This window comes from Cryptococcus neoformans (genome assembly GCF_000091045.1).
Source record: "Cryptococcus neoformans var. neoformans JEC21 chromosome 8 sequence".
Classification (NCBI taxonomy): Eukaryota; Fungi; Basidiomycota; class Tremellomycetes; order Tremellales; family Cryptococcaceae; genus Cryptococcus; species Cryptococcus deneoformans.
Window position 1 is genome coordinate 937,247 of NC_006693.1, and position 25,180 is coordinate 962,426.

At 49.3% G+C, this 25,180-nt stretch overlaps 8 protein-coding genes across 9 annotated transcripts; 5 read left to right on the plus strand and 3 right to left on the minus strand.

Annotated features, from left to right (window-relative positions):
* Positions 1-2,709: 2,709 nt before the first annotated feature.
* On the plus strand, positions 2,710-6,308 carry CNH00870 (RNA polymerase II transcription factor, putative). 2 transcript variants are annotated; one of them, XM_024657642.1, is made up of 5 exons: positions 2,710-2,846; positions 2,981-3,059; positions 3,183-3,246; positions 3,695-4,384; positions 4,482-6,308. In XM_024657642.1, the coding sequence occupies exons 4-5, from the start codon at positions 3,885-3,887 to the stop codon at positions 5,932-5,934; spliced, it is 1,953 nt and encodes a 650-aa protein (XP_024513322.1). In that variant the 5' UTR covers positions 2,710-2,846; positions 2,981-3,059; positions 3,183-3,246; positions 3,695-3,884; the 3' UTR covers positions 5,935-6,308. The 2 variants fall into 2 exon arrangements, with proteins under 2 accessions (XP_024513322.1, XP_572280.1); XM_572280.2 differs by lacking the exon at positions 2,981-3,059.
* A 156-nt stretch (positions 6,309-6,464) lies between these two features.
* On the minus strand, positions 6,465-9,263 carry CNH00860 (hypothetical protein). Its single transcript, XM_572279.2, has 3 exons — positions 8,804-9,263; positions 6,975-8,757; positions 6,465-6,908 (listed from the first exon to the last, which is right to left on the minus strand). Exons 1-3 carry the CDS (start codon positions 8,952-8,954, stop codon positions 6,800-6,802), a joined length of 2,043 nt encoding a protein of 680 aa, XP_572279.1. The 5' UTR covers positions 8,955-9,263; the 3' UTR covers positions 6,465-6,799.
* A 196-nt stretch (positions 9,264-9,459) lies between these two features.
* Positions 9,460-14,337, plus strand: CNH00850 (hypothetical protein). The gene is made up of 5 exons (XM_024657641.1): positions 9,460-10,371; positions 10,408-11,122; positions 11,161-11,619; positions 11,682-12,091; positions 12,161-14,337. Exons 1-5 carry the CDS (start codon positions 9,671-9,673, stop codon positions 14,241-14,243), a joined length of 4,368 nt encoding a protein of 1,455 aa, XP_024513321.1. The 5' UTR covers positions 9,460-9,670; the 3' UTR covers positions 14,244-14,337.
* Positions 14,338-14,491: 154 nt separating this feature from the next.
* CNH00830 (cell cycle control protein cwf13, putative) lies at positions 14,492-16,566 on the plus strand. Its single transcript, XM_572276.2, has 5 exons — positions 14,492-14,546; positions 14,607-14,766; positions 14,837-14,993; positions 15,047-15,947; positions 16,004-16,566. Exons 1-5 carry the CDS (start codon positions 14,530-14,532, stop codon positions 16,491-16,493), a joined length of 1,725 nt encoding a protein of 574 aa, XP_572276.2. The 5' UTR covers positions 14,492-14,529; the 3' UTR covers positions 16,494-16,566.
* A 1,228-nt stretch (positions 16,567-17,794) lies between these two features.
* Positions 17,795-20,078, plus strand: CNH00820 (hypothetical protein). Its single transcript, XM_572275.1, has 8 exons — positions 17,795-18,293; positions 18,539-18,551; positions 18,630-18,694; positions 18,752-18,782; positions 18,834-18,846; positions 18,897-19,226; positions 19,287-19,447; positions 19,493-20,078. The coding sequence occupies exons 1-8, from the start codon at positions 18,287-18,289 to the stop codon at positions 19,863-19,865; spliced, it is 993 nt and encodes a 330-aa protein (XP_572275.1). The 5' UTR covers positions 17,795-18,286; the 3' UTR covers positions 19,866-20,078.
* Positions 19,618-21,351, minus strand: CNH00810 (hypothetical protein). Its single transcript, XM_572274.2, has 3 exons — positions 20,617-21,351; positions 20,435-20,541; positions 19,618-20,368 (listed from the first exon to the last, which is right to left on the minus strand). The coding sequence occupies exons 1-3, from the start codon at positions 21,245-21,247 to the stop codon at positions 20,174-20,176; spliced, it is 933 nt and encodes a 310-aa protein (XP_572274.2). The 5' UTR covers positions 21,248-21,351; the 3' UTR covers positions 19,618-20,173.
* A 145-nt stretch (positions 21,352-21,496) lies between these two features.
* CNH00800 (GPI anchor biosynthesis-related protein, putative) lies at positions 21,497-24,635 on the plus strand. Its single transcript, XM_024657640.1, has 13 exons — positions 21,497-21,646; positions 21,696-21,853; positions 21,911-22,076; positions 22,139-22,343; positions 22,418-22,526; positions 22,647-22,674; positions 22,738-22,824; positions 22,878-23,007; positions 23,082-23,291; positions 23,372-23,511; positions 23,583-23,697; positions 23,752-23,846; positions 23,897-24,635. Exons 1-13 carry the CDS (start codon positions 21,527-21,529, stop codon positions 23,936-23,938), a joined length of 1,605 nt encoding a protein of 534 aa, XP_024513320.1. The 5' UTR covers positions 21,497-21,526; the 3' UTR covers positions 23,939-24,635.
* CNH00795 (hypothetical protein) lies at positions 23,950-24,796 on the minus strand. The gene is made up of 5 exons (XM_024658711.1): positions 24,700-24,796; positions 24,523-24,591; positions 24,415-24,458; positions 24,213-24,338; positions 23,950-24,143 (listed from the first exon to the last, which is right to left on the minus strand). Exons 2-5 carry the CDS (start codon positions 24,541-24,543, stop codon positions 24,116-24,118), a joined length of 219 nt encoding a protein of 72 aa, XP_024514625.1. The 5' UTR covers positions 24,544-24,591; positions 24,700-24,796; the 3' UTR covers positions 23,950-24,115.
* Positions 24,797-25,180: the final 384 nt, after the last annotated feature.

The window sequence follows — 25,180 nt, forward strand, 5'->3', positions numbered from 1 at the left end:
GCCAAGGGAACGAGGGGAAAACCGGCGAAAATGGCGACCAAAAGAGTCCAAAGACGGCTCGTATCTTACGGGAAGATGTGTCAAGTGTGCAAGGGCCGACCATGGCAGTAATCGAAGCCCCAGTCAATCCCGATTTGGTGTGAATAGCAAGGACGCAGTTGCTGCTGAACTTGTTGAAACATCATCATCAAATTCGTGGAGAACGATCGAAAAAGGCACGTGGATTTTTTTTAAATTTTATAAATCCAGTACAACAACAACAACAATTGATGATGCTGCTATTGTTGAAGATTGCTAAGGCTAGTCAGTAGTACAAGGCGGAAGAACTGAAAGAATAAGCTGAACGTTATTGCCCACACCACGGGATTGCAAACCATAGTACTGCTTCCATTGCTTTGGTGCGATATGATGCATGGACGCCTAACCAGCGAGTTGGCGTCAACCTAGACCCGATGTCCTTGGCTTTTCATTCTTTATCCCCTCATAATGGGCGGCTAAAGCGTTAGCCGGAGTTGTTGAGTGGAGGATGGGTGTGGCAGGTTCCGTGCAGTTGAGTGCCTGTCCCCTGTCCATCGTTCAACTGAGTATGTCTTTATGCTTAGCTTCTATCATCTTCATCTTCTAATTCATTTCATCTTCACCTTGTCACCTATATTCTACCTACCGACTTGCTTTTCCAAAGTTACCCACCATCCCTTCCCTGTTACTATTTACTTTACCTATGTCACGGCCACTCTCTTCTTTGCTTCTGTTCCGATTTACCTTAGTTTCTTTGTTTAGTTTCTCGTCGTTTGGGCTCCTTTTAGTCGCCAACGAGTATATCTCAATGGCCTTGTGGAGCGAATGTCTATGCATGATGTTCCTAGCGCTGGGTGGGATCTGGGGGTGGAATTGACCGGAGAAGACGAAGAAGAAATAACTCACCTCTCTAGGCTGTTCCCTATCATTGCTTTGGGCCAGCCTGGAATGCCTGGCAAAGAGTACTTAGATTATACAAGTACCATAATGGAGAGCCTCGGATTACTGGGTGATGGGGAAGATCTTACCAGCTTACGGCCATTACCTGCACGGAAGAATTCCCCAGGACTCGTTCAAGCTGCCGCGGGTTGTAGAATACGCATGAAGCGGAGATATCAGCCACAATGCGCCACCCGACTCATTGGTGAGTTCCGTGAGAGAGCGTAAAATATAGTTAGGACGGTAAAATATAGTTAGGCAGAGAAAACGAGGCACAGGGGGCTCGAAGGTGACAATAGTGGCGCGGTCATAAACATATCCACATCGGCGGAAAAGATAAGAGGCGATAAATAGATGCGTAACGCGGAGAGCACGGATAGATCTAGGAGATCTACAGTCTACAATGAACGATCTGTGATACGATAATCACAAGAGAGTTCAAGGAATGAGAAATAAGTTACGTGACAATAATGGGAGGACAGGAAGCGGTTGAACGCTTCATTCAAACTTCCTTGGAACGGTGGAGCCATCCATACCTTAGGAGGAGCGTACCATATGTTTTCCCGCTATCACCGGCATTGCCGCGGCCTTGGTAATTCGACCGAACCTACAGCAAGAACGAGATTGATGAACTGGACCAATATTCGAGAACACGATAATAATAACGTTAGATGATGATCCCCTTCGATGTGAAATTGATAGATGACGTTATTAAGCTGGTGAAGACGGAAAGAGGAGGATATGGATGAAGTATCCGTGATGGCATTCTTTCCTTTGCCTCTTGACGTATGCGCGCGAAAGCTTGCCTCTGTGAGATGCGACTTTTTCCCCTTGGTAAAACATGAAACGGGGTCTATCAGACGCAGCTCTACGTCCATTGCTCTTTTTGTTCTTGGAACCAGAGTTTACGACGGCAGATTGCGATGATCTACGTAGTAGTCAGAACCTTATTATGCACTGCTCCGGGTTCTTTTCGTCCGGCGATGAGCGCCGCAAAGCGACACGACGCAAGCCAGTCATGCTAGATGTGGAATGCGTGGATCATTGCGGCAAGGAGAGATAGGAAATAGACGTACGGCTGAGTTGTGCCGTCTGATTGGACCTGGACCGAACGTCTTTGCGAACGCTGCCGGCGCCGCCGTTGTTGTCCGTTGTCGTCCCTGGTTGTCAGCTGATGATACGTACGTAATTCTCTCTCGCACTCTTTTCTGCACCTCCCTTTTCTGCGCAGCGTTCAGTGGGCGGCGTCCAGCGTTCAGCCTCTGACGCTAACAAATCAGAGTAAAATGCATCAATTCACCCATCACCATACGGGATCATCCATCACCCATCTTCGTTGGTTGTTGTGGCCGTTAATGAGAGGCAGCAGACAACGCAACGGCCGCGATATTCAAGCTTCCGCCGACCGAAAGTATCGGTTTCTTCCGGCAACCACTTCCACGATGGTTTCAGATGTCTCTGACGTGGCACGCATCTGAGCGACAAAACTGGGAGAAAATTGGAAAAAAAAAATGGTTAATGTGAAGGTCTGAGATGCTGGAAATCGGTGCCTGTCAGTCAGGGCGGGGCCAGGGACAGACAGGGCGGGAAAAGGACGCTAAAAACAAGTGGGAAAGACTGGGCACGGATCGCTTTTTTGAGGGATGAGTGGAGAGTAATCTGCCAGGGGCGGTACCTTGGCAACTCCCCCAAATCACAAATCCTCATCTCTCCAATCTTGACGCCAGCCAGCAGAATAACATCCGGCGACATCTCATAACAACATCTCCTTGTCTTTCATAATTACATTTCCGTGTTCTTACACACTTTTCCATTTCCTATTCCCCCGTTTCACCCACACGTGGCCTTCCTAGCGCCCTACTCCCGTGAACAAATAAAACTTCCACAAGGTGAGCCACGCATCCTGCCTCTCTGTAGTCCGCCATGCTGCTCGCAGTGGTCTACCTAAAAAGATACCACTTTTCGTCATCTTTGACGCGTCGCGAGGCATCTTAATGACCTTGTTCGCCACCCTTCTTCTCAGTGTGGACTTGAGCGAAAATACTTGCCCTTGACTTGTCGAAAGTAATCCATTCGGGCAATTCATTCATGGGCCTTGCTTTGTATGTCGCCCCTGAGGTATTCCCTCGTCTGCCATCTTACTTTTATCTCCAGGGCAATCAGATAGCCCTGGGACCTGCAAATATGACAAACGTGTGGGATGCTGATTCTGCTTGTTTTTGCAGGCCGTCCACGACAGCCACTACTCGGGGAAGAGTCAAGTATATTGGAATTTGTCGGCCCAACCAAGTGAGTACATACGTGTCTATGATCGTGCATCGGACTTCTTTGCGACTCGGGTGACGTTCTCCGTCGGGGATGGAAGAGGGTCTCTGCTTTACATATGTTCGCGAAGACACCTTGCTGTGCTCGAGAAGGATCTCGGTATTTCCGCGCCCAGTTTGCACTTCTTTGCCCCATCCTCTTCCCTTCTTCCATCTGGCGCTCGGGTTATAGGTGTCTTACGAACACTTATCTTTCGCCGGAGTTACGAAGACAGCTGTGGTGAGCATTGCAAAGGTACCATGAAAGGATGGCTGGCGTGAGCCCGAGCATCTGGCACCGCAGCCGGCGCAGAATATTCTACCATGGGGTCGATGTCGGGAGTTGTGGGTGGATTAGTAAATATGATCTCGGCATTTTCTTTCCGCTTCATCTGCCAGACCACAATGTAACGGTTGCTGACGCCATTCAACAGGCTTCGTCAGCGCGACTCACAGTACAGGTCACGAAGCGTAGATCAGGTCCGTCGTTATCGCTTTGCGGATAGATGAAAGACGACGAAACATCCTTCTTTGTCTTCCTTTGTCCTTCAGTGATTTCCCACACCACACCGTAGTTCCTGGAACGCCCGCGCCACCTCCTTACATTCACATCTCACGTACAACATGAGCTTCGCAGCTCCCGACGACCGAGCATATTATAACTACTCCCGTGCGCCAGGCTCCGCTCACGGTCCCGGTCACGAATCTACTTCGCCTGATCAGAGACTTCCTTCATCTCATGGTTACAACAAGGGTGCATCCGCACCTAACGAATCACCTAATCAAGTATACCATCCCGAAATGGCAGGTCCTCCTGGTTCTTCCCATAGTTATCCTCCTCAACCTATGACGCCACTCACTGGCTCTAGCGCTTATCCACCCCAACATCCTCCTTCTGGTAGTTACTATCTGCCCCCGCAGCAACAGCAACAACAACAATCGGAACAACCTATTCCTTCCCCTCCTAGCAGCTCTAACCGACCTCCTTCAGCTACTGGTTATACCCCCGATGGGCAGCCTATCATCCCCGTAGGTGTGTCTGGTGGCAAAATGTTTAGGTGCAGAGGTTACGGTGATTGTGACAAGGTCTTTACAAGAAGTGAGCATTTGGCAAGGCATGTGAGGTGAGTGGCTTTTAGTGTTTGCCGATAACGATTGTACCTTGACTGATAAGTGGTTTCGCGTCCTTTGTTACCCCTGGTACCTTAATTACAAATCCAGAAAACATACCGGTGAACGTCCTTTCCCTTGTCACTGTGGCAAAGCATTCTCCAGGCTCGACAACCTACGTCAGCACGCTGCTACCGTCCACGCTGAACAGGCTCAGCTGAATGAAACCATGCTTGCTTCTCTCGCGCCTATCCACGCTGCCCTTTCTCAGCGTGCTAGCAGAGAACAACGACGAAGAGGTGAAGTTGTCGAGGTGCCTAAGGGTGCAGTCGAACGACGTCGCGAGACCCGCAAAGCCCAAGCCGCTCAAGCCGCCGCCGCTGCCCAAGCTGCTGCTACAAATGGCCACAGCCAGCAAAACTCTCCTTACGCTCAGTACCACGAATCTCAGTGGAATGCCCCCCCTCATCCTCGACCCAGGACTAATGGCGGGTATGATTACCCTTATGTGCCTGAGCATAGTCTTAATGACGATGCTGGACCATCAAGGAGACCCAGTTCGTCTGCGGGCTATGGCTACCAACAGGGCTACTATGACTCTGCTCGACCTCCTACTGCCCCTGGGTCTGGTTCTTCTGGCGAGTCGATGTCTGGGTTGCCTTACCCCTACCGACCCATGTCTGCTTCAGGCCGTGAACTCCCCGTTCCTGCGCATTATTCCGAGTCTGAGCCTCCTGCTCCTGCCCACGGCCCTCCTCCCCAGTCACCAATGTACGGCAACGTCCCTCCTGCTCAACAACAGCCTCCCAACTGGTCTTCTCCTCCGGGACACGGTACCTACCCTCCTCACGACACCGCTGCATACCCTCCTCCTCCCGAAGGCTATTACCCTCCTGCACATGCTGCTCACGGCTCATATCCTCCTAGGGAAGACGTGTACGAGTACCATCCTCCAGGTTGGCAGGGCCAGTACCCTCCTGCGGCGGCTAATGGCGGACCCTACGCTCAGGGATACGGCACCGGTGCACCCCCAACTGCTCCTCCACCTCACGAGTCTCCCTTCCAATACAACGTTCCCAATCCAGGCGCTGAGGGTTACCCATATCAAAACTACGACTCCCGCAAGCGTCGCGCGGAAGATGACTTTGGCAAGGATGACCGTAAACACCCCCGGCCATCATCATCTTCTAACTCTCAACTTCCCGATAGTTCCACCCCTGCTCACGCGAACGGCGCGCACGGTGCTCCTCATCCTCACCCTCATCCCGGTGCGGCACCAGGTAATGGAGCCATGGACCCTCCACGCCCGCATGATCCCAACTGGTTGCCTGCCACTACGGAGAGAAGGGGTAGTTTGGCGATCTCCGCGTTGTTAGGTAGTCCTCCCAAGGCGGTGAGGAGTAGACCCTCGACAGCTGATGGCGGTACGGCGGGTGCGCACGGGTACGAAAGTTATCATTATGACCCCCATGGTCAGGTATCCGATGATCAACAGACAGATGGGGACAAGGAGAGGGAAGAGAAGGGGGAAGTGAAGAAACATGGTGATAAGAAGAAGCTGTAAGGCTGAAAGGATGTGAGATTCAGGCAGTGTTGTGGATGTTTTTCTTTTTTTTTCCATATATTTCTCTTCGAGTGATACCCACTTGCGGCTTTTCGAAATGAGTGATTGATGACCCCTAATTTTACGAAGGAAAGGATTTATTGGCTAATTGTGCGAAGTAATTTAGTTATCTAGCTATGCTATACGATTTACGGGCTTGGAGGCAGATTAGACTAAGAGCTCTCTCTCTTTTATTTTACCTTCCTAACCCCTTCATTAATCTATTTTTCGTACTTCAATTTATAGCTTTCTGGTGTTTAGATACACGATGTGATATGAATTCTCTGATTTTTATTACTGTTTTTGATACGATTGATGCATTTTGCCTCTTATTTTACACGTGGTTTGCCAAGGTTACTCAGGCTGCTGTTTGCTAAAGTGCTACAATGCTGTGCAGGTGATGGTAAAAAAGAGTAATTTTGTCCAACTCCATTCTCAAACGGCTGGCCATGTACCGCACAAAATGGTATTTGATGTACACATATGGAATAATGGTATATTGCGATACATGTCGGCTAAACCAAGAAAAGCCTTTTGCACTTCCAGGAATGGAATCCACAACTCTGGCTGATAGCAAATGATATATGGCTGAACGAGGTAAGAAAGGAAATGAACGTGTATACAATAGATCTTGCTTGGTATATAAGCCCAAACAGTCTGAAAAAAAAAAGTTAAGAACACATACAACCGCAAAGACAACAGAAACTGCTACAAAAATCAGGAACACATAATCTGACTGAATATTCCGATGATAGGAAGATGACGAAGGAAAACCATGGAACAAGCAAAGATACTTGACTTGGAGGGATGGTTGTGAGGCACCTTTCTAAAGATCGGCTTTCCGTAACAACTTCTTCTTTGTCCTATACAAACTAAACCTAGCGCTTGTCGCTATGTCTTTCAGGTTGCGCTTCATTTGGTCTTTTGGTGTCGGTCTAAACAAGCAAAAGCATCAGCATTCCTACATTGCAAATACGATAGAGATTGGATGATGAACTTACCTCCATTCATTTTCCCTTCCTCCCAGATCACCATACTTCCCACCCCATTCCCTCGGTCTATATTTTTCTCTCTCATCCTCTGTCACTCTCAAATTTTTATCTCCGCTCGCCCATCGACTGGGGAGATAACCGCCGGCATCATCTATAACGGATGAACCAGGTTTTGAGCCAGTTAGTGACTTGGGGCGGGTAAGAGAAGAAAAGTCGTGTATTGATGAAGAATGGCCAATAGCAGAGGAAAAACCGCCGTTGCCTGCACTGGCAAACGTGTTGAGCGCCGTGGAGGATGCATGAGACCCCTTTCGCGCTTGGAGAGCATGTGAGAATGGGCCTTTGATGACATGATCATGCGTCTTCTGCACCCTTGTGGTTTTGCCTTCTTTAGGAAAGACGATTCTCGGATCATCATCCTCAACGATTTCAATCTCTGGCAAAATTCTTGCCCCGCCATTCTCTGCAAGAGCAGTGTCAACCGCGAGAGCGGTGTTGTGGCTTGCTGAAGGTGGTAACGCATGAGCAGGAGGTCCATGGCCCGAAACAAGCCGGCGTTGCTCACGCTCTTGTCGTCGTTTAGTCTGCGCAGGCGTTTCAGGGTAAATATCGTCCCTCGCCTGATGTCGCCTTTCAATCGGTCTCGGTGAGCGCATTTGACGAGTCAAATCTGCAGAGGACCTCGAAGCCGCAGATAATCCTTCTGCGGCAGAAGCAGGTGCGCCTGGCGGGCTGAGGTGGTGTGATGAGGATGAAAGGGAAGGGGAACGGACGCGGAGGCTGGAGAATTGTTCGGTTGGCGGTGGGTTAGGTGAGATCGGACGTACAGGTCCGTCGAAGCCAATGATTTTGGTGGTACCATCTTTCACTTCAACTTTTGATTTTGGTTTGGGTCTTTCTACAGGAGGAGGTTCGTATTTGGGTGGAGGCGGAGGTGATTTAGCTCGTGTCATTTCTGTCGACTTTTCAGGTGGTGTGCCTTCACCGGCAGAAGCAGGAAAAGCAGATGCTGTAGGAGTGCGTGAAGGGTAACCGTTGGCGAAACTCGCACCTTGCGTCGCAAAAGAGGGTGATAAAGGTGAAGGGTAGTAGTATCCCTGCTGAGATCTTGTGCGAGCCGTAACAAAGCTACCTCCTGTTGGCGGTCCGTCCTCGCTCGACCTGATTGATGGACTACCTCTACCACTTCCTTCTCGTTCTGAAAGCAAACTTTTCCGTCTAGCGACGTAAGATGAAACATCGTCCATTTGTTGCCTCTCTATTTGCAGCTTGCGTCTAACCTCTTCTTCCTCTCTCATATCATGACTCGGTCGTCGATAAGACGCTTGGCCGCTATCGCTGGAGGATGATGAAGAGGAACCGGCGCGATGATGCCTTTCGCTCCCAAACGCGCTTCGGCGATTCGATTTTGCTCTGGTCATATCCTTGACACCAGCAAACGGGTCGTATTCGGTATCATGCAGTTTCCCATTTGAATCCATATACACCCCGGCCGCTCGACGTCCGTTTCCAATTGCTGCCGAGCCATTGAAGCTGGACGTGCTGGGGCTTGGCCGTAGACTGCCAAGACCGCCTGCCGTGCGCCGAGGAGCGACGGAAGAATCAGCTTCGTCTGAAGGATGATAAGATCGATAGCCTGGTTGGAGAAGGTGGTCGGCCTCGGCGCGTTGACCTGCAAGGGCCTGCTCTTTCTTGATGCGGTGGGATTGGAAGGCGGATGGAAGGGGCGCAAAGTGAGAAGTGGGATGAGGATCGTACCCTAGTGATCGTCGAAGGTGTGTTTCACTTATGGCTAGTGAAAGGTCAGCAGTGTATAGATGACGTAGAGGGATACTCACGCGGACGATACGTCTTGAATCCATCGCCTTTCTTGCTCAATTTTTTTCCTTGCTGCGTGGATGAATAGGGGCCACTGCCGACTGCACTGAGACCTTCTGCGTCGTGATCCACGTTGGCGTAGGACCGGGATGGTTTTGAGAGGAGAGTCATTTCAGATCACGTGTGCAGACAGCGATGGAGTACTCTGTTGTGACTTGACGGGTGGTGGGTTATAGTACTGTCGACATGTGTGGTGTGGTGTGCTGTATTGAGCGATGCTGCCGAAGACGCCGTTCCTGTGCGGCATAAGCCAACGTTAAAGCCGTCCGAGGAGTGCACTGACTGGCGCGGTGCTGATGTATGCTGCGTTATATGTCCTAATATGCGTGCAGGAAATGTGTATTCCGTGGGAACGCCTTGTCGAGTAATTAGTGAAGGAGAGAGAAAGAAGAGGGAAGGGAAGAGATATCGAGTCCCGCTTGGCCGAAGTGAAATCACCAACGTCACCGGCGCACCGCGAAAACATTTTGACATGCAATTACTCAATTACGTATTGGACGGAATAGGCAAGTTGAGTATTACGTAACTCGTTGGAATTATGTAATTATTCCCTATTGACGCGCACTGACCGCGTCTGACTTGTGGTTTTGTCGCAGCAGAACTGCAACAGAACATGGTCACCATAAATACGACCAACATCTTGACTGCTATAGCTTATAACGCCAATTAAGATTGGGGCACCTGCATCTCGCACCATCTGGCGATACGCACCGTCGACGTACGGCATCCCCGTGAAAGAAGTCTCGAAAAAACAGCAGCTCGCTTGGTTATCGACATTACAAGTACAATCCAGATAGAGGAGAGTGTAGCGATACACCGACGCAACTATGAAGTCACTCTTCTCTCGGTTAAAACATCTGAACGACAAGGAGAAACCGAATCCATCGTCAAGAGGCAAAGAAAAAGAGAGACTGTCCATTCTCAAACCTAGATCCAGTAGTAGTGTCAGTGGTGCAACACCGCCATTGCAATCTCGAGAACATATAGAAGAACCACCAGAGGAGATTCTGGTAGGCGACTTTGAAAATCAAGTAACAGACGGGTTTACCTCTGGGCCTCCGGATACGACTGAAGAAACAAGGAACCCGATAGCCAATGTAGAGCGGAAAGTAACATTCAAATCACCGCCTCCTACGCCTGCGGCTAGTGTCGCGTTGAACTCTCGCCTGGAGTCTACGTCGAATCCACAAGAAGCGTTACCCAAGCGTATCGATTATCGACCAGATCCAATATCGCGAGCAAGCTCCTCTCGTCAATCATTTATCCATTCCTTCCCCCGCCCCTCATCCTCTCGCAAGGCATCACTTCCATCGCCGTCACTTCGCGGATCATCGCATACCAAACTTCACTCGGGTGTATTCAGTCCAAGTCCTTCCGAAATGAGCTTAGCTACTGGAAGCACTACTAGTTTCTTGCCTGTAGCAAACTCTTGGAGCGAGATGACAGACCCAGATTTAGTAGATAATATTGGAATGCAAGAACGCACCAGGCAAGAGGTGTTATGGGAGATTGTCAGCAGTGAAGAAAGGTGCGTCTACCAGCCGTAACATGAGCTGACAGGTAGATACTTGAACGATTTACTAGCTATAAACGAAGCATTCTGCAAGCCCCTTGTACATTCCTCCACCTCTCCCCGCCTCGATTTTTTCGATCCTTTCCACCCTCTTGCCCACACAAGGTCGGCCACATCCCCTACTTCTTCATCTTACGCACCTTCAATCGACGGATCTTCTATCCATTTGCCGATCGCTTCAAAATTTGCTTCCACAGCCCCCCAATTCAGATCACCGTCAGATAGTTCGACAAGTTCCGCTGCGCCATTAACACCCAATGAAGATTTGCTAGGTTTCGGATTTTGCTCTGCGCCTTCACTGGGTGCTGGTCTTGGATTTAACTCTTTAAATTCAAACTCGGCAAGGTTGACAGTATCCAACACATTCACCAGTGCGGAAAATCGGCTCTTGGAAAAAGCAAGCACGATGTCGTTGAAACATCAGTCATTACCTCCTCTCCCAAGAGCACCTTCCAGCGCACCCTCTCGCGCTCCCAGTGCTGTTTCACGCAAATCATTTCACAAGGTGTCTAAACACCCTAGAACCTCGTCATCCGATATCCCCAGCAGAGAAGATGTGGAATTACCGGAAGATCTGGCTTTGGTCCTCAAAGCGATAAATAGTGGGATACTGGAAGGACACTTGAAGTTGACCGCGGCATTAAGAAGGAGATATGATGAGCAGTACCCCCTTGTCAGAAGCCTGGCAGATATTTTCATCGCACATGTAAGTTTCCTTTTTGATAAGCTCCTGCTGACGTACAGTCGTACGTGTTACGAGAATACAGCATCTACGTCCTCCACCTCGAGAAAGCCTTACAACAAGTGACCCACGCCCTCTCCCACCCTAACCCTCCCCCACCCACCTCATTCTCCAAAGCCAAACGCGCCTCTTTCCCCTCCGCGCGATCCTCTTCCGCCCGCCATCCTAGCGCTCTGACAGCTTATCTCACCCACCTCGAATCCCTCGCACTCGCCTCTGGCTCACCAGGTTTACTCATCTCGCTGTCTAAACCTTTTCAACGGCTGCTCAAGTACCCGCTCATGTTCCAAAACCTATTATATCATACTGATCCTAGTTTGAAAGAGTACGAGAAGACAGCGGAGATGGTTGAGGAGATTGAGGGAGTGATGAGGGCTTTAGAAGATGAGAAGGTTGGAGAGGAGGAACGCGAGGGAACAAGGGATATTTGGGGGAGGATTGCAGGGTTAGATGGTGACAAAGTGAGCTGCCTTGATTTTTTTTTTTTACGTATTGAGCAATCAATCCTAACTTTTGCGAACAGGTGTTGTTAGTCCCGAAATCCAACCGTCTTTTGATTAGCGAAACACCCGTCTCCGAAGTATCCTCATCAACTGCCAACCTCCGTTTATCCACCGACCCGCCTAACTCCAGTGACTGCGCAAAGCCGGTGCGACCAAAGAAAAGCTCACGTAAACTGAGCGACATCCTCAAAGGTCAAGGGGGGGGTAAAGATGAACTTTGGGTTGTGAAATTCACAGATATGTCTCTTCTCTGTGCCAAGACGGGGACAACGACCCTGCCATTGTCAGTATCTCCAAAGAACGGTGAGAAGAGGAGCGGGAATGGAGCTGGGCGGAAGGGAGGGGGAAGAGAGAGGAACATGTATAAATTCGTGAGAGTTTGGGCGTGGCATATGGATGAAGATGAGGGAAAAGAGCAGGGCAGGAAGAGGTGAGCCTGATGGATCTCCAGAGCCTTGTTATGTCCTGTCGAAATAAAGAGGCTAACAAACATTCATAGTGCGATCGCCCAAAATGGTTCTCCCCGGACATCACTCTCATCAAGAGCACATACCCTCCCCACAATCCCCGGTACCCCGCACAACCACTTCGCCTCAGGACGTGTCCAAGCACAAACCCATCATTGCTCGGGACCCTCCAAATTGACTCCTTCCAAAGTTCGTTCCATGGGTGACCTCTCCCCCCCACAGTATGACAAGTCGCTTGGGCTGGATGGTCTGAGAGGGTTTGCCAGACGCTCAAAGTCTTTTGGGCCGACACAAAAACGGCTCGGGGAAGGTGGTGAAGGTAGTGAAGGTGAAGAGAAAGAGGATGACGATGACGAGGAGACCGTGATGAGCTTCGTGTTTGGTGATGGAGATATATTGATACCTGCCGAGCCGAGGCCGAGGAAGAAGGTCGTACCCAAAAACGCACGCGATCGAAGAGTGTCTGGTGTGGCCGGTTCTGGTTTATCAAGGCTAGACAATACCAAGGGAGAGAGTGACAGCAGACCAGTCTCCAGGATGAGCGGTGTAGCATTGTCGAGTGCGAGCGGCAATGCAAATGTAAAGACAGCGACATCCGTTAGACCGCGACCCTCAGCTCTGCGTTCGTCTACCCTTCCTCCGGCGACTGACTCTTCCGCATCCACCTCTGATCCAGCTATCGCCTCAACCACCACTACCGCCGCCATTACTCGACGACACCAACCTCGAGCTGTCAGTCTCGCCACCACCACAGCCTCTGCCAACGCCAAGTTCGCCAACCGTCTCCGGTCGTTACCAGCCGACAGAGATGCGGAAGGGGCGTACGTGTCAGAAGGGGAGAGTGTCGTGAGAAGAGGAGTAGGGAGGGGAAGTATGCCGCCTGTGATGGCGAGAGCCGGGTCTGCTGCGTCAAATGTTTCGGCAGCTTCGAGATTATCAGGCCCCGCTTCAGTTAAAGGGCCACCAGTTATGGGGTCGCAGCCGATGAATCGGGCGATAAGTCATGTGACCAATCGTGGCAATGATAATAAGAAGGAAGGGAATGAAACGATTAGAGTCAGGTCGTCTTCTTCGGCTAGGCAGAGACCTTGGAGTACTACCCTTTCATCCGGTGACGCCATTGCCTCTGGGACGAGTGCCGCGGTGTCCAAAAGAGCCTCCACGCCCGCTTCGGCTGTCAGTATGACCATTGGCAGACGTTCCATCACTCCTCTCAGTGCCACATCACCTACTGTCACTGCCCACCCTATAAAGACAGCCGCTTCTGTCACTGCTCACGCGACCAAGACAGGCGCTCCTGTCACAGCATCTACCATTTCCACCCGTGCAAGCTCAAGAATGAAACCTGGTGTCGGCAGAGGTAGAATGTCTACGCCTCCTAGTACCGTCGCTAATGCCAACACGGATTCTGCTGCATCCGGTAATACCGGTGCAAGAGCAGGAATCAGTGCGGCAACGGCGGCTAGACGGGCGAGGGTGTCGAGTTTGGGTCCGAGAACTAGTACTGGGACATTGACGCCGTCGTTGAAAGCCAATCCTGGTGCTGCCGCCAAGGCAGCTGTCAAACCGAACACAACTGCCTCAGCCGAAAGTAAACCTGCCTCAGCCGAGAGTAAACCTGCCCCTGCCTCTACGCTTCGTCTCGCCCCCAAGCCTACTATCACTAATGGACGAGCTACCTCGGCCACTGGCGTCAAACCCATTATCCGAGCAAAGGGCACCCCAAGCCCCAGCCCCAGCCCCAGCGTGAGGACTACTGCGAGTACCTGCACGCGGACCAGTACTCGCACGCCCCAGCGCAAAGGGATCCCCACTATGTCAAGTATGGATACTGCTCTTGTTGAAGTGTGGAAGGAGTATGGGAATGTAGATATCGACAAATTGGGCAGCTCGACACCGGGGAAAGCGGTACCCAAGGAGAAGGCGGAAACGCCTGAATCTGTCAAGGCGCCTGCAGGAGTGAGGAGAGTGCCAGCAGTTGGTGGAGGCGGGAGGGCAAGCGGACTGGACAAGAGTCCTGTAAAGACGCCAGGATCTGTAAGAAATAAGGCTGCGCCCGTAAGAGGGAGAATTGGAGAGATGACTAAAAGGAGGGATGTTGGGAAAAAGATATGATGAGCATTAACGATTTTTACGACTTGCTACGATGTGAAATATCATTCTTGTATGTAGACTGTAAGATAGATTACCTTTGTCTACGTATAATGCGCTATATGCATATTGTATAATTTCCAATATCGCTGAAAAGAGAGGGGTGGAAAGAGAAGAGTGGTATCGCCACTGGAGCATAACGCCGCTATCTCCGAAAGTGCCTCTGAATGACTCCCGTGAATGGTGCGTTATGATCCACAGCCATAATAATAATCTCAGTTTCTGTTCTCAACTAATCACAGTTCGCAAAATGGCTGCCTTGACGAGGTAAGTGCTGTAGCCATGGATCACAGGAAATCTGCTGAAAGAGAGAAAAAATTAATACAGAGCTCTTCCCGCGCCTCTCCATACCTCTACTACCGAATACGAAGAAGCACCCGCTCCCCTCCCTACCACTCCTGGTCCTCAGCTTCCAAAGTATGGTCAAAGAAAGGGATGGAAGCCTAAGACTGCTGCAGATTTTAATGGTGGTGGAGCTTACCCTGAAGTGAGTCTCATAAGAATGGCATGAATTCATAAATAAAGAGTTGCCACTGATGGAGTTGGTGCTGCAATAGTGCCACGTCGCTCAATACCCGCTGGATATGGGAAAGAAGAACAAAGGGCAAGGATCAACTTTGGCTTTGCAAGTAGACCAGGATGGGCTGGTGAGATATGATGCTATCGCGCAACATGGGAGAGCCCCCGGGTCTCGGGTACAGTCCAGCTTCAAGGGTGAGTTGCCACACTATCAGTTTACCACGGGCGATTGGCTTATGGATGACTAGACTTGGTCCCTTTGGCCAATCGTACCGATGTGACTGAATCCGAGCGCCAAATGGAACGACCAGACGATCTTTCTGTTGCTGAAACTGCTGAGCGAACGCGACTCGCTCTCGAACGTATTACCCACGGCAAGATCAAGGCTGCGCAGCCCAAACATGTTCCCAAGACCAACAGCGACGCCACCTACATTCGATACACCCCCGCCAACCAAAGTGCCGATGAAGGAAAGCAGAGAATCATCAAGATGACGGAGGTTCAAGAAGACCCCCTCGAGCCACCAAGATTCAAGCACAAGAAGATTCCCCGTGGTCCCGCCGAGCCACCTCCCCCTGTTCTTCAATCTCCACCTCGTGCTGCTACTGCCCAAGACCAGAAGGACTGGATGATTCCTCCTTGTATCTCCAATTGGAAGAACAACAAGGGTTACACCATTCCTCTCGACAAGCGTCTTGCAGCCGATGGGCGAGGTTTGCAAGATGTGCATATCAATGACAATTTTGCCAAGTTCTCAGAATCATTGTATATTGCCGATAGACATATCAGAGAAGAAGTCAGGGCGAGGGCGCAGTTACAACAGTTGCTTGCGCAGAAACAAAAGACCAGTAAGGAGGAAGAGTTGCGGTTATTGGCCCAGCGAGCGCGAGAAGATCGATCAGGCTTGTCATCCTCAGTTTCAGGATCTGTTGCGGCTGCGTCTGCTTCCAGGCTACCCGCAGAAACTGGTATCAACCTGGGTGGCTACGGCAGTGAGTCCGGATCTGAAGAGGAGAGCGACGAGGAAGAAGAGGATGAGGAAGCGATCAGGGAGCGAAATATTGTCAGAGAAGAGAAGAGGAGGGAAAGAGAGAAGGAGATGAGGATGTCTAATATGGGTTCAGAGATGAGGGCCAAGATGCTTGCCAAGTCAGTGTTTCATTTATTTTATTTTATTATGATTGCTAACCTGCTTCTCAATACAGAGAAGCGAACCGAGATATCTCGGAAAAGATTGCTCTTGGCCTTGCCAAACCTTCTGCTTCCAAGGAGACCTTGCTCGACTCCCGTCTCTTCAACCGAGAAGCTCTCTCTACAGGCTTTGCCTCTGAAGACTCTTACAACCTCTATGACAAGCCCCTCTTTGCCGGATCCTCTGCCGCCGCCGCCATTTACCGCCCTGCAGGCTCATCACGTAACGACGAATCATTTGGTGGTGGTACGGAAGAAGGTATCAAAGAGGAGATGTCCAAAGACAGGTTCCAATTGGGTAATGCGACTAGAGGGTTCGAAGGTGCTGAAGGAGTCGAAGCGAGGGAAGGACCTGTCCAGTTCGAGAAGGATACTATCGTGGCATTGGATGGATCCGCCGATCCGTTCGGTGTGGAGCAGTTTATGGATGCTGCCAGAAGAGGTGGTAAGAGGACTGCCGAAGACAGGGATGAAGAGAGAAGGAAGAGGGCGAGGGATGAATAGAGTTACGCTATCAGGTTGTTCGATTAAGTCTATTTTCTTCATCTAACTACTGCATGTATTTTACTTTTTGAGAGAACGTAATGAGGTACAGGTTGAACGTAAAGAGGTACAGGTTTCCACCCTTGGCTGCACACATTTTTTCTGCCATACTCGAGGGTATCATCCTACCTGCATTCTGAGTCATATCATTAACTTGCTTGTTATCCAAATTAAAGATGGAAGGCTTCCAAGGCCCCATATTCGATCATTCTGAACAGCCCTTCGTTGACCATGTCGGGCGACCATCCAACTCTAAAAGACGATATGTCGCCTCTCATCAGGATCATTGCCATAGTTGACGCAGCGACCGAGAGAAGTGAGACTTGATTGCGCTTAGGCGTTTCGCCAATCAAGTCCCATCTCAGCACGCAACACGCCAGCCAGCATTCTCCCACTTCTTCAGATCCGGGTCCGTTGTTCTTCAGATGTCAACTTTGCGGACACGACGCCTTCCTGTCCAATTCTTTCGCTTCCAGACAATTCTCAATGCGTCACAGAGGTATGATAGGAAGTTGGGCTGGTTTGGAGATGAACTGACTGCTCTGTGAATTTATAAAAACGGACGCAGTGGGCGCAAAAGGGGGGAAATGAAATCATCGATACTTGCCGATTTTCTCAATGCATGCACGCCCCTGGTAAAATATAACTTATAGAGCCGATCTCTGGCTACCACATAAGAGCTAAGCATAGTATGCATAACTGAAGGAGATATGAGGATTTGAATGAAATTACAGCAAACAAAGCACAAATTACAGCATACACGGTGATGCATTTTGAACTTACAGCAAACGCGGGTCGAATTTACAGCAAAAACGTAACTCGCCAGCATGCACCACCACGGTCCGCCCACATGTCCCGATCTCAGTGGGTTCCAGCGTGCTTAGTCATTTTATTGTGTTACGTAAGTCAACCGTTTTGCGGTTTGTCTCAGCCAGTCTGGGCCAGGGCCAGACTTTGAGGATTCCAAAAGACCTGAGCGCGCACTCCCTGCTGCTCTCTCTATTGTGATATATAATAAGGATGATGGGTTCCGTTGAATCCGAGACTGTATGCACACGAGCACACTTCTAGAGGATCAAGAAGGTGGTGAGGCATGGTGATATAGGTATGCATACAGGGGAGGTTGTATGTACAAGCGGATATAACATTTAGCTCGACATTACCGGAGCACAGGGACGAACCGGACCCACGGCACTAATACTTATTAGCAGGCGGAAAGAAGCTGCTGGAACAAGATGACAGGCAAGACCTGCAACGCTTCCCTCTTCCTCTTTCTGTATTCCAACAAGAGACATACATATCGCACTACCCACCCAGCGCATCAGGGGAGAACCAAACAAAGCCACCAAATTACGCTCATCCGAATAGGGAAAAAAGGGTCAAAAAGCTCAAGCGACAACGCTGCGCTTAATCCGTTCACCGCCCATATTGATAGAATATCGATTTTCCAAAACAATAAATAAACAAATCCTTGGCATCATTCTACTTTCAATTCTTGACATCTCAATAACAACCTCTTGTCTATTACAAGACTGCAAACGCACATATCTTGAAAGGGAACTTTTGAAAGGAGGGACTTCCGCATCAGACGAGACGAAACACATCCGTCGATTGTCGATTTTCAGTCACCTGGTTCGCCTGTTTCACAGCAACAACAAACGTATCCTGTTCTTCGACAACGAATCGCTTTACAGAAGTAGTTTGGGATCCAGACAAAGCAACGGCGTATAGAAAGATAAGAGTGGAGACAAAACATGTCTGGTGAGTCCCTTTTCTATTCCACGACGTTTCGTCATACATCACCCCGATTTTTCGGGAAAGCTAGTGCGGCACTCGTCGATGGAGCTCGGTGTTGATGCCTCTTTTTTCACACTTCGCCTCATACTCCCACCTCTTCTTCTCCCAACTTGTCCTTTACAACTCGTTTCCAACGCCCATTCTGCACCCCTTCTACTGCTTGTGGCGGCATAAAATGACTGGCAAAATCACTGAAACGGTGACAACAGCTATATATACTGTGTAAGTTTACATCGAACAACCCATGGATTGGGCTCTCTCCACCTTTCATAATCTGTAGTCTAATATAGACATACGCAGGTTTACATCCCCGCATCATGCACCGATGCCAAATCATCTTCCGACACTGATCGTCACTCCCCACGGTTAGTAATGCTCCTTTTGTTTGCTGAATCCGAGCTCATATCATGTTGGCACGATAGGTCAACCTAATCACATCCTTTATACTTATTTGTAAGTACTTGCCCAAAGAGGGACTGGAACATCACTGATCATCACTGGTAGACATACGGAAGAAGTACGCTTATCCATAGCTATATCATCTGAAACCCTGCTAACACCCAGCAGAATCGAGTGAACTATCTCCTCACTCCTTCTCCCCAAGGCGATCTCTGCGTCGCTAAACTCTTTCCTCCTCCTCGCCCATCTGCCGGCCACTCTTCCGCTACCCTCCCCACCATCTCACATAAACAAGGCCCCAACGCTGTTCGCTGCGAAGCTTCCCGTGATCTGAGATGGACGATTGAAAATACAGGTGTGATGAGTCCTATATACAAGATTGTGAATCAAGATGATACGCCATTGTATCAGATCAGCAAACCAAACCCAAACGCCGAGTTTTGGACCATGTTTTATTTCAAGTATGCCGGTCATCAGATTCCACCAAAAAGGATAGAGGTCGGTCGACCCGTTCACTTACATACGGTTGATTGGGAGAGCGCTGACAGAAAATTATAGTTTGGAAAGATTGCAAAGAATCCACCTGAAAAGGGTGGCGGTACTCGATTGTCTATCACCGGGAGGACAGAGGACGAAAAACAGGTCTGGCAGACGTTGGGTGTTGGTAACGAGGACTGTGTTGAATGGGTTGTATGCTGTGCTTGCTTGAACCTCCTCGAGTAAGCCTATTTCTTCCATCATCGGCAAAGCTAACAATGGTATAGTGATGAGATTCTTCGAGCCGCCGAAAAGCGAGCCAACCCCAACGCTTCCGGTCCCTCCTCTTCCCCAGCAAGCACCCTTACATCCCCAGCATCTACCGCCGCCCGCCCCGTCCCCGCCCCTTTACAGCGTGTCGGTCCTGCTCCCGGTCCTCGCTCAGCATCGGCTGTTCTCGGCCCCGGTATCGCCTCCTCTGCACCAGCTAGCACCGCACCTATGCAGCCCATGGGCGGACATCCAGCGATGAATCTCGCACAGACGTATAGACAGAATCCGCCACCTATGCGAGCTCCACCTGCTAGGCCAGGACAGCCTGTGCCACAGGGTTACGCTTCGGCTCCGCCTGCCGGCCAGCCTCAGAGAAGGAGGTTCTGACCGTATCCCTTTGTTATAAGGAGACCGTCTACACTACACGAGGGAATGGCATTGGCATAGCGCACTGTATATGAGCCGAGAACAAAATGATCTGCCAAGACTTATTTGCGGCATGCTTGTATTAGGCTTGAATTTTTTGGATATTATAGTTTTTGGTCGTTTTTCGGTTTTTCATATACCCCTGAGGCAGTGATACCCTCTCGCCTATGCACCCCATACTCGCAACCCCCAATACAACAAACGATGCTGGGCCATACTGCAGCGGGATAGACGGGCGATTCACAATTTCTACATCTGCAGTTTGAATCTCAAGCACCACTGTTAAGCACCGCCGCCCCGAAATCCTCGCCTACTCCCCATTCTTCCATTAACCGTCTGACTTCGCTCATCTCGCCACGATGGTTGTACTGCCCATACTTCGGGATGAGGTGGGTTATTTCTGTCATCTTTGAGAATGCACGGTGATCAGGGGGGATGAGGGGGCGGCGGAAACGTTCTGTTACCTAATCGCCGTTCAAGGGTGATCAGATGCCGAAATATGTGACGGGGTGGAGGGAAGAACGACCTACCTTCTTTTGGTACGATGGGATGTCGGACCATGATTCACTCTTGATTCGAGACATGTACCGTTCTACTGTCAATCCTGGGCCTTCTACACATAATAACGCCGGTTTACCTATTAATCATCATTTAGAAGAGTCATGAGCTAAACAATGTACTTAAAATGAGAGAACATTACCGGAACACATACCTGCAAGGACGAATCCTGTAAGGCCCATCTCCTCTGCATATTGGACGATATCATTTCTCTTCTCCTTTGTTGATAACGTTGGAAACCAGAACCAAACTCTCTGTTCTGGCCCTTCATCTCTCTTGATCTCCTGTTTCTTCCCCTGTCCATCACTCTCTTCAACTCCTTCTTTCGGGAGATGCGGTAAGAGCGATTCCCGAATATGTTCAATAGATGTCAGTATATATTCGCTTCCTTCTTCTTCCGGAGATAATGAGGGAAGGGATGAGAGGACGCTAATGTAAGAAGAGTTGGGGAGCCAGATGGGTTGTTTAGGGCGAATATGGGTAAGTGGTGTCGGTTCGGCATCGCCGACGGCTTGCGTATTTGGCGGACGGTTTTCAAGGTCGACGTCGATGATGGGTAATGAAATCACAATTGCAACTTCTTCTTCCCTTTCTTCATCAACCTTGATGGAAAGTTCTGCTTCCAATGGCTCTGATCGTTTGATACCCTCTCCTTCCCCCGATTCAAAAGCTTCCAGGAAAGCAGCCGTAGAAGGAGTGAGAGTCGTTTCAGAAGGGTACATGGAGGTGAGGATTTGGAGAGTGGACAGCTGCGTTTGAACGAAGGGAGAGGAAAGACGAGGCATGTTGAGTGTTGAAGCCGAGCGAAGTTTGAAAGGGTATGAGCAAAGCCTTTTCCTGGGTATCTTATCGAAATGAACGACCCTTTGAAGACATCTGTTTATCGTTTGGTTCGGTCCCTTCAATTCTTAAATATTTGTCCGCCGAATTTTATTTTTTAAGGGGAGAACCCCACCTCGACAACCTCCACTTTTGCTGCAACAACAAATAAGCCGACCAGCGAGCCATGCTCGGCTTAGTATGCGTCCATTAACCTCTTTTAATATTACCAGGCATCAAACTCCATGGACCAGCAAAGCATCAGAGTATTCTGGCCTATCACTGGGGTCGATATGTCAGAGGGGAAAGTAGTCGGTTGGAGATTGAGAGATACTCTGTGTGTTGTGGGGATCGTTCAAGATCGGGTATGCCTTTCCATTCTTATTAATACTGTAAGTTAAATATTGAGTGCAGCTATGGAACAAGGTCCTTGCCCAAATTGGTGAGGAAGAAGATTTGGTGGGGCTGGAGAGCATCGGTCGGGCAGTATTGGATGCGACCAAGAACACCGATGTCAATGAGAAGCAGTATATTTTTTGGGTCAATAAGGAGCGTATACCGCTTTCATGTTCGTACGTATGCTTCGAGAAGGGAAAATTACCAGCTTGATACTGACCTTATGACCATAGGGTTCCCACAATTCTTATACTGTATAAACCATTGGATTCCTCTCGCCTGCAGTACCTAACCCCATCATCCTCGTCTCCTGATCTGCACGTATCTGGGCAAGATAGGCATGATCCTAGGTACCAGTTAACTATTGGAGATGATCAACTATCTGCCATCGTCGACCTTGTAAGTCGAGTCAAGCCCTCCATCATACGGTCTTAGGAAAAGGACACCTAATGCAAGAATAGATTAATAAGACAAGGCATGTTCAACAGGTTCTTCGTTCGTTACAAATGGAGAGCGCTGCAGAGGGAAAGAAAAAGAGAAGAAAGCAAGCATCCTTGCCATCTGCTCCTCGTTTCCTTTTCGCTCTCGACACTTGCGCACAGATCACCATCTTTCTCTTCTCCATTTCTATCCCCTGTTCAAGCTCCTTCCGCGCTATTTCCACATGTAAGTTCAACGGACTTCTCTACCTACCTCACGATTAAAGAAGCTCATCATAGGTGACCTCTTCTATTTGTCAGCGGCAGATCAATTGTGCACAAGGATGGAGCAGTCAATCAGAGGACCTATTCGGTATTTGACGACTCGAAACGATGGGGGAATCAATGACAGGGCAGCGCGATATAATGTGTGAGTCCCATCAAACATCAAGTTTATCCCCCAGCATTGCTTGGTTTTGCGAAGGGCTACTAGGCATCGTAAAAAGGTCCTAACAAGGCATGCTGAGAATGTGCTGACTTTTGGGACAAGGTTTTGGAATACGGTTTGGCTCGTTGTAGTGCGTTCCTGCCTCCAACTGCCGTACTCAGAGGGTTCAAGAACTGATGAAACCTTCTCATAGAACGACTTGGTCTTGGGATATGTAGCCCACAACCTCATTCGTCGACATTCCGAATGGATTTCCACCACCACGAGCACCTTCTTCTCGGTAAGCATTAAATGAATCCTATGGCGAAAGTTGTTAAAATACCCGCTGCAAAGTCCTACGTAATAGATATGCCCATACATGCTTTGAAGTGGTTGAACGACTGGCCTGTGGGGCTGAAACTCAATACTCCACTCAGCCAATTTTTTTGTTCGACGTTTACGTTCCTCATCCAACGTTGGGGTGGTCCGTTCTTCCTCTCGTTCTTCCCCAGACTGTTTAGCTTACCAAGATGTTTCATCTACATAATTAAACTCCAGATTGCGTCACACCCTCGCTCCATTCACTTTTACCCCAGCTCATGTACTTGTTATCCATTCTCTCCCTAACAGGTTTTACCACCCTCCTCGCAGCGTCACACGACATACTCAACCTATTAACGCTTCATCTTCTCTTCGGGTATAATGTCATGAGAGCCGTGTGTGTCTGGCAAATTGACAGTTTGGGGGGCCTATGGAATCTTTTCCGTGGTATGGTAACTCTCCCTTCCTCCCTTCTCTCCTTTCGCCATATCCCTGTCACTGTTTTGTTTTGCTAATCGGAGGTATAGGTAAACGATGGAATGTCTTACGGCGGCGGACGGATTCATACGAATACGATATCGATCAGCTCTTTCTCGGTACGCTCCTTTTCACAGTATCAGCATTCCTTTTCCCTACCGTCCTCAGCTACACAGCTCTCTTCTGCCTCGTGAGTCTTATCGAGACAAGCATTTCCTTTGCAGTTTTGTTAGCATAAGTAAGCTGACAGGAAGATGGAAGACGAGAGGAATGATATTCATAATATGTCGCGTTTCGGAAGTGACCCGACAGGCGATGAACAGGTTTCCCATATTTGAACTTATATTATGGATAAAGGAACCTTCAAGAGTGCCGGGTAAGTGGACATCTTTAATCAAATTGGGCGATAGCAATGCTTATCATCTGAAAGGGGGCTTGAACATTACTGTGCAAACGGTACCCTTGGGTGACGAGGGGGAGAAAACTGAAGGTAGATTCATCATGAGGAGAGCATTGGTTTTGAAGGTAAGTATACTTCGTATCCGTGAAGGACAGTATTGAAAAGAGGATGATAGAGTACACCCAAAGCACTCTCGGACATTTTATTCCACCAGTGAGATTTTGATTGCGGACGACAGGCCGGTACCATCGCCACGTATATGCATCAACCGTTTACCAAAGCCATCTCTCTCCGAAATGTACAAATTTCCATCTCAAACTCAAAACAGTCAGGCAACGAAAAACACCTCTATCCGTCGCAAAGAGGATTGCCAAGGGGGCGGCAGGTCGGTGACTTAGCAAGCGCAAGAAGTGCAATTGCAGCTATAAAGTGCGTCATTAAAACGACCTTCGCAAGAAAGAAGGACAAGGGAGAACCGTGAATGGACGTACGTAGGAGAGCCGCAAGTGCTGCAATTGCCATTTGCACCGCTTGAGTTACACTCGTTCACGAGGGTCCTGCCGTTAGAGGCGCAAGACCCGCAGGAAGAACCGTGAGAACAGTCGGAAGAGTTGCCGCTATCATTGAAGGTCGAAAGGAAGCCGGGGGCACTAATGTTTAGTATTGGGGGGGGAATGGGGAGAAGAAGCGTACTTGGAGCAAGAACAGCTGCTGGAGCCGCAAGCGGAGTTGAGAGCCTATGTGTCAAGGTTAGGCGATGAGCGAAGATGGGGACGTACTCAAAGTAGATAAGATACGTACGGTGTAAGAAAAAACAGCCATTGTGGATTGCTAGTTGTAAGATTTGTTTGGTTGGTTCAGTAATGAGAGCTAGGAATTGGTTGATGAGATACGAGAAACTCCTTTCATGAAGACCGTCTTATATATTTTGACCTGCGCCCAATCTTTCAAGTGTGCCAACAACGAGGGACAACTTACACGAGGTCACCTCGCGTTCTACTCGTTTGAGGGTTCAGAAGATGTTCGATTAAATCCGAATTCCGGAATCTGGGGAAAGAAGGGTGGTAGAGTTGCCCATTACATCTAGCATCACGGCATTCTCACTTTTAATGTTTGGAACAGAGAAGATCATCCAGTTGATTGTCATTTAGATAGGGCGCTGATCAGGGATATGAAATAGCAATTTTTGACTAATACAGGTCAGAAAAAGCAGCAGAGCTACATTCAACTTGACTACTCGAACTGATAATTACTGGGTGGAGCAGGCGCCGATGGATACAGGCATAGGATAAGATGTGTGGATGAGTGGGGGATCAAGAGGAAAGGGGACCAAAGTATAATCGGAATGAATTGCGCACACACGATACTTGCCAGAGACAAAAGGACATTTACAGAAGACTGAGGGTAAAAAGGAACGGGTGAGGCATAAACGCGAAAAAGCTTGTTATACAAGAAGGTC

What these genes read in the sequence shown, in the direction of transcription:
- CNH00870 (XM_024657642.1), top strand. Translation starts at nt 3,885, where the DNA reads ATGAGCTTCGCAGCTCCCGACGACCGAGCATATTATAACTACTCCCGT. An exon ending in CATTTGGCAAGGCATGTGAG is followed by an intron (nt 4,385 to 4,481) that starts GTGAGTGGCTTT and finishes TTACAAATCCAG; the next exon opens with AAAACATACCGGTGAACGTC.
- CNH00860 (XM_572279.2), bottom strand. Translation starts at nt 8,954, where the DNA reads ATGACTCTCCTCTCAAAACCATCCCGGTCCTACGCCAACGTGGATCAC. An exon ending in ATTCAAGACGTATCGTCCGC is followed by an intron (nt 8,758 to 8,803) that starts GTGAGTATCCCT and finishes ACCTTTCACTAG; the next exon opens with CCATAAGTGAAACACACCTT. An exon ending in GGAAGGGAAAATGAATGGAG is followed by an intron (nt 6,909 to 6,974) that starts GTAAGTTCATCA and finishes TTGCTTGTTTAG; the next exon opens with ACCGACACCAAAAGACCAAA.
- CNH00850 (XM_024657641.1), top strand. Translation starts at nt 9,671, where the DNA reads ATGAAGTCACTCTTCTCTCGGTTAAAACATCTGAACGACAAGGAGAAA. An exon ending in CAGATATTTTCATCGCACAT is followed by an intron (nt 11,123 to 11,160) that starts GTAAGTTTCCTT and finishes GCTGACGTACAG; the next exon opens with TCGTACGTGTTACGAGAATA. An exon ending in AAAGAGCAGGGCAGGAAGAG is followed by an intron (nt 12,092 to 12,160) that starts GTGAGCCTGATG and finishes AAACATTCATAG; the next exon opens with TGCGATCGCCCAAAATGGTT.
- CNH00830 (XM_572276.2), top strand. An exon ending in GGTACAGTCCAGCTTCAAGG is followed by an intron (nt 14,994 to 15,046) that starts GTGAGTTGCCAC and finishes ATGGATGACTAG; the next exon opens with ACTTGGTCCCTTTGGCCAAT. An exon ending in AGGGCCAAGATGCTTGCCAA is followed by an intron (nt 15,948 to 16,003) that starts GTCAGTGTTTCA and finishes TTCTCAATACAG; the next exon opens with AGAAGCGAACCGAGATATCT.
- CNH00820 (XM_572275.1), top strand. An exon ending in TTCCACCAAAAAGGATAGAG is followed by an intron (nt 19,227 to 19,286) that starts GTCGGTCGACCC and finishes AGAAAATTATAG; the next exon opens with TTTGGAAAGATTGCAAAGAA. An exon ending in GCTTGCTTGAACCTCCTCGA is followed by an intron (nt 19,448 to 19,492) that starts GTAAGCCTATTT and finishes ACAATGGTATAG; the next exon opens with TGATGAGATTCTTCGAGCCG.
- CNH00810 (XM_572274.2), bottom strand. Translation starts at nt 21,247, where the DNA reads ATGCCTCGTCTTTCCTCTCCCTTCGTTCAAACGCAGCTGTCCACTCTC. An exon ending in TACAGGATTCGTCCTTGCAG is followed by an intron (nt 20,542 to 20,616) that starts GTATGTGTTCCG and finishes GATGATTAATAG; the next exon opens with GTAAACCGGCGTTATTATGT. An exon ending in TCCCATCGTACCAAAAGAAG is followed by an intron (nt 20,369 to 20,434) that starts GTAGGTCGTTCT and finishes AACGGCGATTAG; the next exon opens with GTAACAGAACGTTTCCGCCG.
- CNH00800 (XM_024657640.1), top strand. Translation starts at nt 21,527, where the DNA reads ATGGACCAGCAAAGCATCAGAGTATTCTGGCCTATCACTGGGGTCGAT. An exon ending in TATCTGCCATCGTCGACCTT is followed by an intron (nt 22,077 to 22,138) that starts GTAAGTCGAGTC and finishes ATGCAAGAATAG; the next exon opens with ATTAATAAGACAAGGCATGT. An exon ending in ATACGGTTTGGCTCGTTGTA is followed by an intron (nt 22,675 to 22,737) that starts GTGCGTTCCTGC and finishes ACCTTCTCATAG; the next exon opens with AACGACTTGGTCTTGGGATA.
- CNH00795 (XM_024658711.1), bottom strand. Translation starts at nt 24,543, where the DNA reads ATGGCTGTTTTTTCTTACACC. An exon ending in TGGCTGTTTTTTCTTACACC is followed by an intron (nt 24,459 to 24,522) that starts GTACGTATCTTA and finishes CTTGACACATAG; the next exon opens with GCTCTCAACTCCGCTTGCGG. An exon ending in AGCACTTGCGGCTCTCCTAC is followed by an intron (nt 24,144 to 24,212) that starts GTACGTCCATTC and finishes CGCACTTTATAG; the next exon opens with CTGCAATTGCACTTCTTGCG.